The sequence below is a fragment of the Pogona vitticeps genome, chromosome 1 (assembly GCF_051106095.1).
Source record: "Pogona vitticeps strain Pit_001003342236 chromosome 1, PviZW2.1, whole genome shotgun sequence".
In the NCBI taxonomy this organism is placed as follows: domain Eukaryota; kingdom Metazoa; phylum Chordata; class Lepidosauria; order Squamata; family Agamidae; genus Pogona; species Pogona vitticeps.
Window position 1 is genome coordinate 103,380,394 of NC_135783.1, and position 16,274 is coordinate 103,396,667.

General features: G+C 42.7%; 1 protein-coding gene across 3 annotated transcripts in view; it reads left to right on the forward strand.

Moving 5' to 3' along the window:
- Positions 1 to 16,274, forward strand: part of MMS22L (MMS22 like, DNA repair protein) — a 113,882-nt gene that overhangs the window by 94,922 nt on the left and 2,686 nt on the right. For all 3 annotated transcript variants that reach the window (XM_020782627.3, XM_020782707.3, XM_078380297.1), the window contains exons 21-24: positions 4,625 to 4,833; positions 5,088 to 5,254; positions 13,151 to 13,247; positions 14,256 to 14,423. In XM_020782627.3, coding sequence (XP_020638286.3) covers positions 4,625 to 4,833; positions 5,088 to 5,254; positions 13,151 to 13,247; positions 14,256 to 14,423 — 641 coding nt within the window. The remainder of the gene's footprint in view (positions 1 to 4,624; positions 4,834 to 5,087; positions 5,255 to 13,150; positions 13,248 to 14,255; positions 14,424 to 16,274) is intronic.

A 16,274-nucleotide genomic window follows, 5' to 3' on the forward strand; every position in this document is an offset into this window, starting at 1 on the left:
TATTAAAACAGTAAATAAAATCAATACTAAAACACATTTAAAACAACAGAGCACAACAGTCAATTAAAAAAAAAAAAAAAACCCTCTCAGATCACCAGTCATTTAGGGAAAGCTGACCTGAAGAGAAAGTTCTTTGCCTGCTTGCGGAAGGACATCAAAGAAAGCCTAACTTTCCATGCTTTCAGTACAGTGGTGCCTTGTATAACGAGTGCCCCGTTTAACGACGAATCCGCATAGCGATGCGGATTTTGCGATCGCATTGCAATGTTTCCTATGGGGAAAAATCACTTTGTGATTTTTCCCCATAGGCCCCATTTTCCCCCAGCTGACCAGCGGGCGCTTCTGAGCGCCCGCGGTGGAGGCTTCTCCGGTGGTTGCTCCGAAACCTGTGCCGCCCAGCTGGGGGGAGAAGGTTCGGAGCACCCGCGGTGGACGCTTCCCCGGAGGTTGCTCTGAAGCCTGCTTCAGAGCAACCTCCGGGGAAGCGTCCACCGCGGGCGCTCGGAAGCCAGCACCGCCCAGCTGGGGGGAAATGGCCGCCCGCAGCGTTTTCGCGCCTCACTTACCGAGGCGGCGAAAATGGCAGCCAGATGGGGGATTCTTCGCTTGCCGGTGAGTTTTTCCCCAATAGGAACACATTAAACGGAGTTTGGTCTCCCAAGAGCTTATGTACAGGAGAGACTTTGCCTACATATATTAATGTTAGTCTTTTGTGGTGGAACATCAGTTGCTTGATTCCTTATTCACTGCAAGCTATTAACAAGTGGCTGTCTACAAGCCTTTACTGCCATGTATTGTAGCAAACATGTTGATATTTGTGCAACACAGAATGCATATTTATGTGTATATGAATATTTATAATGTGCTTATTAAAAGCAGAATGTGATCGTTACATAGAATGTGTTTAACCAATCAGATTGTATCTATGTTCAGCCAGGAATCTGATAGGACAGTGATAAGAATATAAGATAGGGACTAATAGGGCTGACAGGGTCTCTTACAATATGTACCTCAGACTGAAATAAAAACATAACTGATAATATGTACTAGGTTGACTCAAGGCTCAAGGTTGACTCAGCCTTCCATCCTTCCGAGGTCAGTAAAATGAGTACCCAGCTTGCTGGGGGGGCAATGTGTAGCCTGTATAATTAAAAATTGTAAACCGCCCGGAGAGTGCTTGTAGCGCTATGGGGCGGTATATAAGTCCAATAAATAAATAAATAAATAAATAAATAAATAAATAAATAAATAAATAAATAAATAAATAAATAAATAAATAAATAAATAAATACTAGAATTAAAGTTAAAGTATTGCAAATATAACAATATTACAAAGATATAACTATTTACCAGTGAATGTCTGTCATAGCAAGTAATTAAAGCGCTGTACTTATGGAATATAGTAAAAGTTTATTATTATTTTAAACCAAGTCACTAGTGCTTATTTCAATTACTGTTGCTGATACAAACACACAGTACAGGAGAATAACATTTAATCTCTATTATACAAATACTGTAGTGGTGTTTTTTATCTAAACGCTTTTGTCTGCATTGTGCTAACTCTGCTACTTTGTAAGTTATAATTAATTTATTATAACCAAGCCCAACAAAACATACACTGGCTGTTTAATCCTTTTAATTTATGTCTACTCTTGTAACAATTCCGAGTATATTTTTTAGCAGATTTGCCTGCATTAAATACACACATCTGGGAGATTATTAGCTTAATTAACAGGTAATTGACAGGACACTTTTCTGCTAGTCTGACTTTTCAAAACTAGTACTGCAGACTTGCCATTCCAAGTATAATGGAGAGAGGTTGCTAAAGCTGGTGGCATATTTCTGGCATTCTAATGCCACAGGGCTACCTGCATTTTTCAGCTTGGTTTTTCCATGTTCATTTGTCTTAAAGATGCAAATAATTTTCAAATGAATTGCTTTATATTTAATTAAAGAGACTATTTCATCTATTTGAAAATTTTCTTTTCTGCTAATCTATTTTCCTGCCAAGATGTTTTTCCTTTGCTACTGTTGCTTGACGCCTGCCCATTGTGCTAGTATGAATTCCAAGTGAAAGTCTTCATGAATTTCCAGTAATGACCCCTTATATGACAAGGAGGCTCATGATTTACCTCCATTCCTGTCAATCTTGGGAACCGCTCTCAACAAAATCTGTTTATACAGATCGGAGGGGGAAAATGCTTAGAACAAATAAAAAGTCACGGAACAGAAAACCGTCTGAACTACAGCTAGCTAGAAGGAAAGGGAAAAAAAAACATGAGAGCTTTCTGTAAAATAAGTCAAAAGCCAAAAAATAAATACTGATAAAGCAATCTTAATATGGAACAGATATTTTTATAAGGGACTTGGGTGGTATCTGCAGTGAAATATAGCATGTCCTTAGAATAGTATTAGAAAAAGTATTAGAATAGTATTTCAACTTTGATGCAACCAGTCAAGGGGTACGTTCTTTCCTGTTCGAATCTTACATTCGAAATGTTGCATGAGGTTTTAAGCATTATAAATTGTATTACAGTGTTAATAATACTTCCCAGCCCCAATTTATGGTCTCCTGCCTGCTATCCCACACCCTCAGCATCAGCTTTTTCTGAGAGTGCTGGTTCCTGTTGTGAGAAATGCCAATTATCAGTACAGTAGTTGTAGTCAAGACCTGCATTCAAAACCCAAGGACTTTGTGACTGGTAAGGACTATGATGGCGTCATCCAGAGACTTAGGCGTTGTTGTTCTCTCAGAGTTTGTCAGCATTCCTTGCTGGAACTGGGAGAGAAACAGATTTTCTTAGGAACAGTGTAGCATCACAAACTGTCTGTGTTGTAGTACAAAGTACTACAGTGTGGTTTGGTCCTCATTGGGCAATTAAGAACTTTTGCAAAAAAGGACTTTTACAAACAAAGTGCTAAATTTGTTGGCTCGTATTGATCTAGTTACAAAAATTTAGAGACAAAAAAATCCTTATTTTGAGTACTGTATTTTAAAATTTCGAGGATTGTAAACATAAACGTGAAGACACAAAACAAATTGTTACCAAACGAACCATCTAACATCAGCAAGATATTAATGTCAGAAGGTGGTGAGGAATGAAGTACTTCTCCGATCTGATTTCCACAAGCTTTTCTGTCTCACTGAATGTCCTGGGGTTTTTTCCTATAACAGTACATATTTTTATCTTACTGTTAGTTTTATTCTGGATTTGTTCAGTTTTTTTGCTGATCCAGGAATTATTTGTACTCAGTGGGGAGAATCTTACTTCTTCCTTCCATTTGTATGGACTTCATTAAACAGATGGTTAGACGTTGTTCTTGCTTCCATACGGAGGTGACCAGTAATGTCTCCTTACACAACTTTAAAGCAACGCGCGCTGCCTGTATACTGTCCCATAGAGCTTAAAGACTCTCTGGGCAGTTTACAATTTAATTACGGTGGCTACACATTGCTTCCCCAGCAAGCCATTCAATTTACTGACTTTGGAAGTATGGAAGGCTGAATGAATCTTGAGCTGGCTACCTGGAATTGAACCCGGGTCATGAGCAGAGTTTTTGGCTGCAGTTTAACCACCATGCCACGAGGCTCCTTGTTTAGAAACTATCTAGCCAGTCCTGCTGTGGAGCGTTACTCAAGGAGAAGAAATGAACAGGATTATGCTCTGTTTCTCTTGCAGTTGTTACCTGAACACATTTCTTCTCTAGCAAGTTCCACTGATTAATTCCAGTGAAATATTTTGGAATGTAGTGTTGCTGTTACATTTTTATAATCATTGCAGAAGAGCCTGCCATGTGTTTACCTTGAAAGCAATAACCTTGTGCCCAGGCTCAGTTTTCAAAGAGGTAGGTCTGTTGGTCTGTTTCAGCAACTCTTTTACAGCAGTGAATAATGATTAGGCAGTATTGCTTCAAGAATGTGGTCTTTGCTTATAAAATGCTCTACAGAAGGGCAGCCATTTTTGATAGTTGCAAAAATTGAATAAACAAGTTATGGCACCATAAAGCTTAACAGATTTATTTCACGGTGAGTTTACAACCCGATTCCTTGGACACTTGGAGTACAATAGTTAGGCCACAGGTTAATGTACACAGAGGCCATCGTAGAACTGTAAGGCTGAGGTAAAATGTGAGAAACAAGGTGACAGTTCCATTGCTTTCAAAAGGACAGTGGAATTGTTAATCCTAGTAATATGTTGATTACATAATAATGCTCCCACTCCTGCACCCACAAAAGGTCCCTTTTTACTCCCCTCTGAGTTTGGCATTCTCCTGTGGGCGGTGGAGGCCCCACAGATACTTCTGTCTTGGCTGGATGGCTCATTGTTTTCCCCCTGTCTTGAGTTGGTGCTGCCTTGAAAACCTCAGAGATGGAGATCTGCTTCTTTCTTTCGCTTCTGGGCATTTTTTTATTTAGGAGAATTGCAGCCTTGATGCATTTTGCAAAAGAATAACACTTTAAGTATAGCAATGATGTTACCGACCTTGTTAACTATTATACATCCATTACTTTTCCTAGGTTGTTTTGAGATTGGGGACATTAAGAATTGTTTGTTTTCAAGACTGATCATGCTAAATCCCTCAAACTGTTCATATTCTGTTAATTATTTTTCTTCTTTTGTAGGGCTTGTCCTTTATATGTTCTCAATCTCAGACTCAGGGTGCCTATTTGAACCAGTTGTTAGGGAATGTTATTAAGCAGTATTTTGGGCGCTTTCTTCCATCATCCTCTTCTCTTCGACCTGGGCAGCACCCTGTTTTGCTGGCCATGTGCAGTTCTGCCACCATGCCAGGAGCCTTACATTTACGTAAGACCACAATGCAAGTCATAAGGTAATGTCCAGAAAAGGATTTTTTTAAAAAAAAAGAGGAACACCCCTTTTTTGACACTGTATACCTTGGCTAGAAATTGTTCCCTTAAAATGCATTGTGTGGATTTCAAAACATTTGGGTGGACCCTGGACTAGGAGTAGAGCAGACTGATTGCATCTGATAAGTATACAAACTAGAGTGTAAGGCATACATAATTCATCTTAAAGAGTAAGATGCTACTAATCATCTTAGGGATCTTTTCTGATTTCTTCCAGTGAAAACTACCTGCAGTTCAAAGGTCATGCCCCTCCTTCTCGCCTGGCATCAACTTTGTCCTTCATTCTTGATGCATTGAGGAGGACCAAGGACATTGAAACATGTGATGTTGAGGTGCTGCTCCCTTGTGTGTTGAAATGTCTTGTCATGGTTAATGAACCACAAGGTGAGCTTACAAAGTTTTACCTTGTGGAGCTTTTTATACATTGTGCTTTACACAATGTGAGGAGTTCATAACATACCTATGTGAAATCATCTGAATATTTTTTTACCCTGACTGATTTATCATGAACAGCTGGTTATTGTTGTTAGTTCCCATCTAATATTTGGCCTTTTGTGGTCTTTTAAATTTGATACAGGTATGTATTCAGTAGCTTGCTTAGAGGCCAAGAGAAAATGTGCAATTGAATAAAAAGTAGCTTTTTGGAACTGCTTCTCCTCAACTCTGATCAGTCTTAAAACAATGTTTATCTTATTTTTAAAATGTACATTTGTATTTCTAATTTAAAAAGATGGTGAATCTATAGGATATCAACATCTAGAGTTAGGAGACAGAGAAATCTAAAGGAAAAAAAGATAATATTTTGACAGATTTCTTTTCAGAAAGAAAAATGTTAATTGTACACAGTTTCTGCCCCAGGTAGATTTGAAAGAATACTTTCAGACTGTGGAAAGTCTGCTTGAGTGGTTCACTGGCTGTGAGATAGATTAAAGGTACTTGCTTGCTTGGCAGAATTTGTAAAATAATTGTGTCCAAGTCTTTCAAAAAAGACACTGAAGGCATCTATCCGGTTGTGGTATAGAGGAGTGGTGGCTAACTGGCAACCCAGCCTAGCCAAGAAGAATCTGCTCCCCTTCATAGGTAGAACATGTCTTGCCAGTAGATCAGGCCACCCTGAGTTAATGCAAGAAATTTTAGTTAAAAGAACCCCTCTTCCATCTCACTGTTACGCTTCCGGCTGCACCAGTTTTCATTCAAAAAAAGAAAGGCTCTTGTCAGTGAGAGAATTCGCATTGATATCTAGGCAAAAAGGGGAACCCAGGAAGGCAGATGAGAAATAACAGCATGTTGATCTCTGTAGTTAGCCCTAGATTAGGTTGCTAGCTCTGTTCTGTGTGTTTTCTGAAAACAGAGCGATTCTTCTCTTTTTCTTAGATTGAAACTATTTAAAAAACTTATCCCTTTCATGTTTTAAGTTGTTTCTTTAGTTTACAGTAAATGTTTGAGGAAGGGTTGTGTCAATTGTGTTTGGTATCATTATTTTGAGCCTTCCTTGAGTTCCTGTTTGAGGAGGAATTTAAATCTAGTGAAATAAATTGATTTCATCATTGGTTTGTAGTTATTAAATTATTTTTATATGTAGTATTTATAATAGTAATACTTAGCATTCACATGATGCTTTAGAATTTTCAAGGCCCTACACGTGATCATCTCAGTGCTCAGGATTACTGGGTGGAATAGGGTTAAGATATAATAACTCATCTAGTAACTGTACGGTACCACTGGGATTTAAACTGGGCAATTCTGTGCTATCATCTTCCTTTCTTTCATGTTAAAAATAACGTGAAGTGATTTAAATATTTAAAACAGTTTAAAACCACATATGTCTAATCTTAACATTCTTAACCTCAGTTTGAATTCACGGTGGGACGTGGTGGCGCTGCGGGTTAAACTGCAGAAGCCTCTGTGCTGCAAGGTCAGAAGACCAGCATTTGCAAGATCGAATCCATGGGACGGAGTGAGCTCCCGTCGCTTGTCCCAGCTCCTGCCAACCTAGCAGTTAAAAAACATGTAAATGCGAGTAGATAAATAGGTACCACCTCGGTGGGAAGGTAATGGAATTCCGTGTCTAGTCACACCGGCCACGTGACCACGGAAACTGTCTACGGACAAACGCTGGCTCTACGGCTTGGAGACGGGGATGAGCACCGCGCCTTAGAGTCAGACACGACTGGATTAAATGTCAAAGAGAACCTTTATGAATTCATACAAATTATTATATAATGTGGGATTCCATTGAACAAACAGTTAAGAAAATTAGCCATACGCATGTAAAATTGAGATTATGTTCAGCTGACTTCACTGCCAAATAACATCAGCATAGAATGGCAAGCGAAATGTACTGCCACCATTTATTCTGTTACTTCATAAGTAAACCTCGGAGAAGTTACTGTTACATACAGCACTGATGTTACCTGTCTGTCATGGGTTTGGAGGGAAAGTTCCATCCTATGGGGAGTGGAAGGCGGGACATCAGGAGGAGGGGCTGTACTGTATAAATATGTGATGCCTGTGTGGTGAGAGAGAGATGCTGAGACACACTGAGAGACACTGAGAGACACTGGGTTGTGACGAAGCAGCAGCTGGGAAGAAGGAGCTGTTGTGGGAGTCTGTGTGTCAGACAGGGTACTTCTGTGTGTCAGAGTACCAACCTGATAGGTTCAGGTGTCTGTTGGTTAGCCAGAACTGATAGGTTCAGGGTCTGTGCTTCAAGTTAAGGGTTCTGGGTGAACCAAACTGTATGCTTGTATGAGTGAGAATAAGCCACGTTATTTTATCCTATTCACCTGATTGTTTATTTTCCTGTGTGTGTATTTAAAATAAACCTTATTCTTTTTATTGTTCAAAAATCCATCCCTGGTCTGTGTGACTTCTTACAGGGAATGGTTGGTGGCAGCTTAGTGTAACTGTGTGACATATCCCAGTAGGTCTGGGTTTGTCACATTGATTGGTGGCAGCGGTGGGATACGACTGGTCCAGTTGTCCAGTGGTCCAGCAAAGCCTTGGCAAGTGTGCCCAGAGCAAGGGGGGTCTAGTCAGGGACAGTCTGAGGCGCGTAGGTAATCTTCTAGGTGTACCTCACGGGGAGGTGCGCTAGTGGAAGAACGTGCCAACTGGGGAGACTTAGATTAAGGTGCTCTGAGGCAGCCTAGTTTTGGCGGGAAAAAGCTGAGGCAAAACTGCGTAGTAACAGTGAGCTAGCTTGCCAGCTGAGAGGCCCAGCAGAGGGGGGTAGGCTCTGACTCGATACTGTTGCAAGTTAGTGCTGAAGAACAGCAGCAATCTCTAGGGAGAGCTGGTTCTGAGGCAAGAAGGAAAAAAGTGGTCGTTTTATTTTGAGGCTTGACTTTTTAAAGCAGCCTGTTCTGAGGGGGGGTTATGCCCTTGACTCGAAGCCAAGTAGCAGAAATGAGTGAAGTGAAAGACCCCCAGATTGACCAAGGTTCTGAGGATGAATTTGGCTCAGTGCAGGGTGACAGCACAGGAGAGCAGAACCCAGAACTTAGAAAATTGCTCATAGCCCAGCAGCATGAACTGAGGATGAGGCAATTAGAGAGAGAGAGAATGGAGAGGGAGGAAAGATTGGAGAGAGAGAGAATGGCGTTTGAATTAAGAAAACTGGAACTGATGAACCAGAACAATAATAACAATAGGGATTCTGAGGGAGGCCAACTGTCTAAGGCTGACCTGAAGAAATTCCCTGTGTACCACAAGGGAGATTGTCCTGAGGTGTTCTTTTCCTTAGTGGAAAGAGCGTTTGTGGACTTCTCAGTGAGGGAAACTGAGAAGATGACCATCATGCGATCTTTAATCAGTGGTAGCCTGGCTGAGGTTTATGCCGAGATGCCTGAGGAACTGATGAAAGATTTTGCAGAGTTTAAAAAACTGGTGTTTGCCAGACATGGGATAAATGCAGAGCAGCTGAGACAAAGATTCAGGTCCCTCACAAAAAAACCAGAACAGACTTTTACCCAAGTGGGGGCCCAATTGGTGAGGCTGCTTGAGAAATGGCTATCGCAGGAAGGAACAGAGACCTATGAGCAGCTTAAAGACTTGATAGCACTGGAACAGTTCTATTCAGTCCTGCAGGGGGAATTGAAATTCCAGGTGAGGGAAAGGAAACCGAAATCTGTGGCAGCAGCCGCAGAGATCGCAGATTTTATTTCCCAAATAAGAAAGCCCTTGGGTGAGGGGAAATCTGTAGGTAAACCCAAAGAAACCTACAGCAAGTACTCTCAGGGACCAGGGAAAAGTCAGCAAGGGGGAGGGGCCCATGGTGAAGGGAAGCCCTCAGACATGAAACCAAGACCTCAGATTTTGGAGGGAAAACCAAAACAAGATGAGAGAGAATCAAAATACACCAGAAAATGCTATTTCTGTCAGGGAAAGGGTCATCTAATCTCAGAGTGTGAGAAATTAAAGCAGCTAAAAGGAATGGTGCCTCAGGAATCTAGTGGGACCAAGCCAAAAGCTGTGTTCTGTGTCCAGAAAGAGCAAGGCTCAGTGTCACTGAGGGAGCCTGTTGCCATGGCTACTCAGTCTGGAACAGCTACCTATGCTGATCAGGCTGAGGAAAATGGTCCTCTTATAGAGGTAAAGCGCTGCTTGCTGGTGAAAACAGATTCTCAGTTGTTTGAGACAGCAGGGGTGGACGTAGGAATACTTGACCGTCAATATAGGGGGCTGCGGGACACTTGTTCCCAGGTAACCCTGTGCCATCCAGATATTATTCCTAGGGAGTTTATAATCCCAAATGAGAGCATGAAGGTGGCAGGGATTGAGGGGCAGGTAATCTCTCTGCCAGTAGCAGAGGTACCTGTCAACTTTCAAGGCTGGAGGGGAGTTTGGAGGCTGGCGATTTCATCGACTCTGCCAGCAGCCGTGCTCGTGGGAAATGACCTGGCTGAACATGTGAAACGGGTGCTAGTGATTACACGCTCACAAGCCACCACAGGGACAGTTCAGGGGGGTAATGATGAGCCAGAGACGGAAGCAGAGGGGAGTTCAGAAGCTGTGGTGGAAACCTTAACCACAGACAGCAGATTTGGACAGGAGCAAAAGGCAGACGCCACTCTCCAAAAGTGTTTTGAACAGGTGACTGACGCCCAGCTAACACCTGAAACCCCAGTGAGATTTCTGGAGAAAAAGGGGATTTTATATAGAGAGACCCTGAGGAATATCTCAAAAGGGGGAGATGGGATCAGAAGTCAGCTGGTGGTACCTGAAAAGTATCGCCCCATGATCTTACAAAGGGGTCACTCTGACATGTTTGCTGCACACTTAGGGGTGAAAGGGCCCCTTGATTTGATCAAACAAAATTGGGAGCAGATCACCCAGGATGACCCACAAGACGTTGTGACATACATAGACACCTTGATGAATGACCTAAGGAGAAATCTAGAGCTGGCAGCAGAAAACCTGCAAGCTCAGAAGGTCAGACAGAAAACATGGTATGACCACAAAGCTAGAGAGAGGCACTTTGACCCAGGGGAGGAAGTGCTTTGGCTTAGGCCCTGCAGAGAGAATAAACTGCAGCTCAAATGGGCAGGACCATATAGGGTCATTTCCAAGATGTCAGACCTGAACTACCTAATAGAGCAGGAGGAGAACCAAGCAAGGAGGGTGGTGCATGTGAATGCCCTAAAACCCTACTACAGAGGGGAACAGAGGGTTTTATTCGCGATAAAAGCAGCTGAGAGTGAGGAAGCTGAGTTACCCTTCTGGGAGGGTAGAGGGGAAGTAAAATACAACCCAGAGGAGGTAAAGATCAGTCCTGCACTCACCCAAGACCAGCAGCAAGAACTAAAAATGCTGCTTAGTAAATATCAACAGGTGTTTTCCAACAAGCCGGGGATAGTGAAGGGAGTGATGCATCGGATCCACACAGGGGATGCACCCCCGCAGGCAGTATCCCCATACCGAGTAACGGGACCCTATAGGGACAAGGTGCGGAAGGAGCTGGACGAGATGCTTAGGGAGAACATAATCGTCCCCTCTTCTAGTCCTTGGTCCTCTCCGATAGTCCTTGTGGACAAGCCTGATGGGAGCATTAGGTTTTGTGTTGATTACAGGAAATTAAACCGTGTAACCACTCCTGATGCCTACCCAATGCCCAGGCTAGACAACCTGATTGAAACCATAGGGGGTTGTCGGTTCATCTCATCATTGGACCTGGTAAAGGGATATTGGCAATTAAGAATTGATCCCAGGGATCAAGAAAAGACCGCCTTTTGCAGCCCTTTTGGTCTCTATGAGTTTCGAGTCCTGAGCTTTGGTCTCAGAAATGCACCAGCCACATTCCAAAGGCTGATGGACCAGACCTTGGCAGGGCTCAGTGACTTTACAGTGGCCTACATTGACGACATAGGGATCTTCAGTAATACCTGGGAAGATCACCTGATACACCTGGAATTAGTGCTGCAGAGGTTAAGTGCAGCAGGGCTAACAGTAAAGGCCAGCAAGTGTCAGCTGGGTAGCCCAGAAATAAAATACTTGGGTCACATGGTAGGGGGAGGAGTGATAAAACCCCTGGAGGCCAAAATAGAAGCTGTTCGTGATTGGCCTAGACCCAACACCAAGAAAAAGGTCAAATCATTTCTTGGGTTGGTGGGCTACTACAGAAAGTTCATCCCGAGGTTTAGCGAGATTGCGGCTCCGCTGACCGATCTGACGAGGAAGAAGGCTGATGACCGCATCCCGTGGACCAGCGACTGTGAGGAGGCGTTCCAGAGGTTGAAGCAGGCGCTCATCAACTATCCAGTGCTGCGGGCTCCAGACTTCGACCGGGAGTTCATCATCTACACCGATGCGTCTAACAGCGGGATAGGAGCAGTTCTGTGCCAGGAGGATGAGAATGGTGACCAACATCCAGTGTCCTACCTGAGTAGGAAACTTCAAAAAGGTGAGAGACATTTGGCAACCGTGGAGAAGGAGTGTTTGGCCATAGTCTACGCGATCCAGAAGGCCAAGCCTTACATCTGGGGAAGACATTTTATTCTGTGTACTGACCATTCACCATTGCAATGGTTAAAGACAATGAAAACCCACAATAGCAAACTTATGAGGTGGGCTTTAAACCTACAGGACTATGACTTTGAAGTGAAGGTGGTCAGAGGGTCAGTGAACTGTGTTGCTGACGCCTTATCAAGAAGACCTGAAGAATGAAGACGGCGAAAGAAACATGGACTATATGTATATAATGATGACAAAAAGTAAAATGTACCTGTTGTTTTGAATTTGGTTTGTATGAGTAAAGGTAAATTGATGTAATGTATATGGTAAATGGTTATATGCATAATTGCTATGTTTAACTTAGAATGTAAGTATAAGTAAGTATTTTATGGTATGTATAACTGTTGTTGTGTATTTTATACAGGTTGTTTTTTGGTGAAAAGCACGTTAGCTTTCCCCCTACAAAACAACTTATAAAGAGGGGAGGTGTTACATACAGCACTGATGTTACCTGTCTGTCATGGGTTTGGAGGGAAAGTTCCATCCTATGGGGAGTGGAAGGCGGGACATCAGGAGGAGGGGCTGTACTGTATAAATATGTGATGCCTGTGTGGTGAGAGAGAGATGCTGAGACACACTGAGAGACACTGAGAGACACTGGGTTGTGACGAAGCAGCAGCTGGGAAGAAGGAGCTGTTGTGGGAGTCTGTGTGTCAGACAGGGTACTTCTGTGTGTCAGAGTACCAACCTGATAGGTTCAGGTGTCTGTTGGTTAGCCAGAACTGATAGGTTCAGGGTCTGTGCTTCAAGTTAAGGGTTCTGGGTGAACCAAACTGTATGCTTGTATGAGTGAGAATAAGCCACGTTATTTTATCCTATTCACCTGATTGTTTATTTTCCTGTGTGTGTATTTAAAATAAACCTTATTCTTTTTATTGTTCAAAAATCCATCCCTGGTCTGTGTGACTTCTTACAGGGAATGGTTGGTGGCAGCTTAGTGTAACTGTGTGACATATCCCAGTAGGTCTGGGTTTGTCACAGTTACTTTTTGGAGTACAGCTTCCAGAAGCCCTGACTAGCATAGCCAATGGATTGTTGGAACTATATTCCCAGAAAAGACTATACATACCTTCAAAAGACTCCAATACCTTCAACAGCCTTGGCACAGTTTTTTTGGCAACCTCCAAGCTCTGTTTATAAGGTATCTCTTTATAAGACTTCAGCAATTAAAAATAAAAGCCACCCACCCACCCAACAAACATACACAGACCCCCAAGGGTTATTCTCCATGTAGGTATTCAGAGGCTCCATGTGGTTTCTTTCTTGCAGTTAAAAAGCTGTCTACAGAGATCCTGCAGTGTGTGGTAGAAGGCTGCCAAGCAAGGTCAGGAGGGGAGCTTGCCACCCAGCTGACTTCTGTGTTTAGGTAAGTAGAACACTGGCCAGTTGGCACTGAAATGATTGCAAGCATTTGACAGAAAACAGGTTCTTTTGAGCAACTAATTATCCCTAACATAATTTGATGTTGATTGTTTATAGTACTTCCTTTCTTGGCAAAACAGTTGATCATGTGAATTGGCCAACAAGAAAGAAAGAAAAATGTTTAAAAGCAAGCGTGAAGATCATCCCCACCCCCACCCCTGTAGATTTTAAAAGCTCTTTTGCTGAAAATACATTGCAGCCATTAAAACAGAGAATTACTAGTAATCTTCTAGGTGTATTTGTAGGCAGAGTTGCATATGGCATTGTGAAATCATCACAAGCCTGTGTTTCTCCGACCCAGCTTCATTGTTGGCAAATACTGTTGGTCCTCTAAAGTTTTATTGTAATAAGTATTCAGGACTGTGACGAAGGGAAGCAGAAACCAAGTTCCAGCTTAGGTCTTAGTAACTTTGTTTTAGTGACCTTAGAGCAGAATCAGAGTGCATGTTCTGTTGTAAGCACATTGGGATCTATCAGACATCACACAAGAGGACTTCCACTTTTACAACAGAACCTGCGTTCTTCCTCTCTGCAAACACAGAAACCCTGCGCTCTGCCCAGATTGGCACCAGGAGTTTGATCAGTTGCCATCCCTCAGTACTTTATAGCATGGGAGGAGGACTCAGTTCCACCAACACCATCCATTCTGGTGGTGGGATAACACAACTTGATAACCTCGGGTAATGCTCCAACTTGATAAATTGGTTCTTGAAATAATAAACACCCACATGTACTTGCCACTTATGCAGGGGCAATGGGGGGGATCATGAAGTCATCTCTCTTTATCCTTTCTTTCTGTCTCGGATTTGATCATGTGATATTGGCATTTGTGTACTCCCTGGATGTTTCCCCCCCCCCAAAAAAAGCATTTCCCCACATCTCTTTGGTAGGGTTTGTTTTTTGAGAACCAATTCCTGTTCCTTGCACTAAGTGCCCTTGTTTCTTCCTCCAGGCAGTTTATCCAAGATTACACTACTGTATATGATAATCAGGTTTACAACATCTTGGAAGCCGTGGCAGTCTTAGACCAGTCTCTAGTTATCAGCCTGATTCCTGCTATGACAGAAGCCCTGAGGAATTCGGAGTACAAACAGGGTCTTGGCAGAAACACTGCACAAAGGTATGCTTGGAAATTACTGTAGCTTTTGCGTGAGGAATAGAAATTCACCCGGCTTTTTCACAAAAGGCATATTCAGATCTTCACAGCCATCTTTGGAGGCAGGGTTCATCTAACTGCTATATAGATTTTTTTAAATTATGAAGTATAACAGCATGTTTGTTTTCATGTTCTGCTACTTGGTGCTTATGTGCTTGTGTGTACACCTCCGCCGTTTTGGTATCTGGCTGTGGAGCTAGAGCTTTGGAGTTCATTTCCCGAGTGTACCTTTTAGGAGAAGAGCCGGCCTGTGTGGCCTTAGGCAAGCTGCAAGTCCCAGGGCGCCCCCCCCCCAAGAGAAGGGAAAGATACCTCTGAGTATTATCGACCTGGAAAACCCCGAGGAAAAAAACCACTGTATATAAGTCAGAATGAACTTGATAGCACATGATTATTTATACCAGGCTTGTCCAACCTGCGGCCCAAGGGCCGCATGCGGCCCAGGTCAGCTAGTAATGCAGCCCAATGCAATTTTTTTATTTTTAAAGAAATTCCAAAGTTTCAAGTTACACTGCCGGCGCTTGCGGCCGGAATGTGGCCAGGGCATGTCACAACAGTAGAGGGGGAGAGAGGGAAGGAAGGAAGGAGTGGGAGGGGAGAGGGGGGCTGCGTGACTGCATTGCGCCATCCCCGTCAATAGGTGGACCCCCCCACAGCCCCATAAAACCGCCGGAGTTGAAGCTGGCAGCCTCAGCTGTCTGAGGTCGCAGCTGTCGGTAAGTGCGCTTGGAGTGGGGCTGCGGAGGACAGCTAGGGCTGCCCCCCCCCATGCGGCCCAAACCAAATGTATGTGCGGTGCAAACCAAATTTTCATCTTCTAATGTGGCCCAGGGAAGGTGAGAGGTTGGACACCCCTGATTTATACCAATAAGCTTCCATCAATGGTCTGATGGTTTCATATAAAACTTTGCTTCTTCGAAGATTCAAGAAATATATTTGCCTCAAACTAAGGATTTTTGGTACATATTTTTTTAAAAAAAGAAAAGAAAAGCACATTCTGGGAATGAAAAGAAAACCAAACCATATTGTTTCTGTAATACAATGACCCTCATCTGAAAATGGACATAGAAGGAGCTTTCCCAAAGAGTGGGAAACGGTTGTGAATACACTTGAGTGTCGCCTGGGTAACGGTGTCCAGGTTCCCCTTCATTTCCAGAAGCTTTGCACTTGGAATAGCACCAGACCCACCCACTTAATGGACGGCGACCCCTTGGACGATGGCTGAAGTGAAAGAAATATTTCTATACACATATCAAGCGCTGACCGCTTCTGGTGAAAAATAGTCTGCTTATCGTGACATTTTAATTGGTTTTTGATTTTCCCTATATTTCATGTGTGTCCATGATTCTGAATTGTGGAACACTTTGATACAAATAAAGATGATAATTGATACAAAGTCACCTCTCTGCACTGCTCACACGATTCTAACGTTTTGAATCTATTCTAATATTGTACCTATTTTCTTTAGACTGTGGAAGTGGAAAGAAACTAATTTGGTCTTCGAAATTACCCTGTTTCCCCTAAAATAAGACCTAACCTGAAAATAAGCCCTAGCATGATTTTTCAGGATGCTCGTAATACAAGCCGTACCCCCAAAATAAGCCCCAGTTAAGTGAAACTCTGCCCTCCACCATTGTGCAACAACTAGAAGAAGATGACAGGACTGTATTTGAATAAATGTAGATTGTTGTACATGAAAAAAAATTCCCTGAAAATAAACCCAAATGTTTCTTTGGAGCAAAAATTAATATAAGAACCTGTGTTATTTTGGGGGAAATATGGTAATCAAGTGTAGTGTTTTAGGAAAACTACATT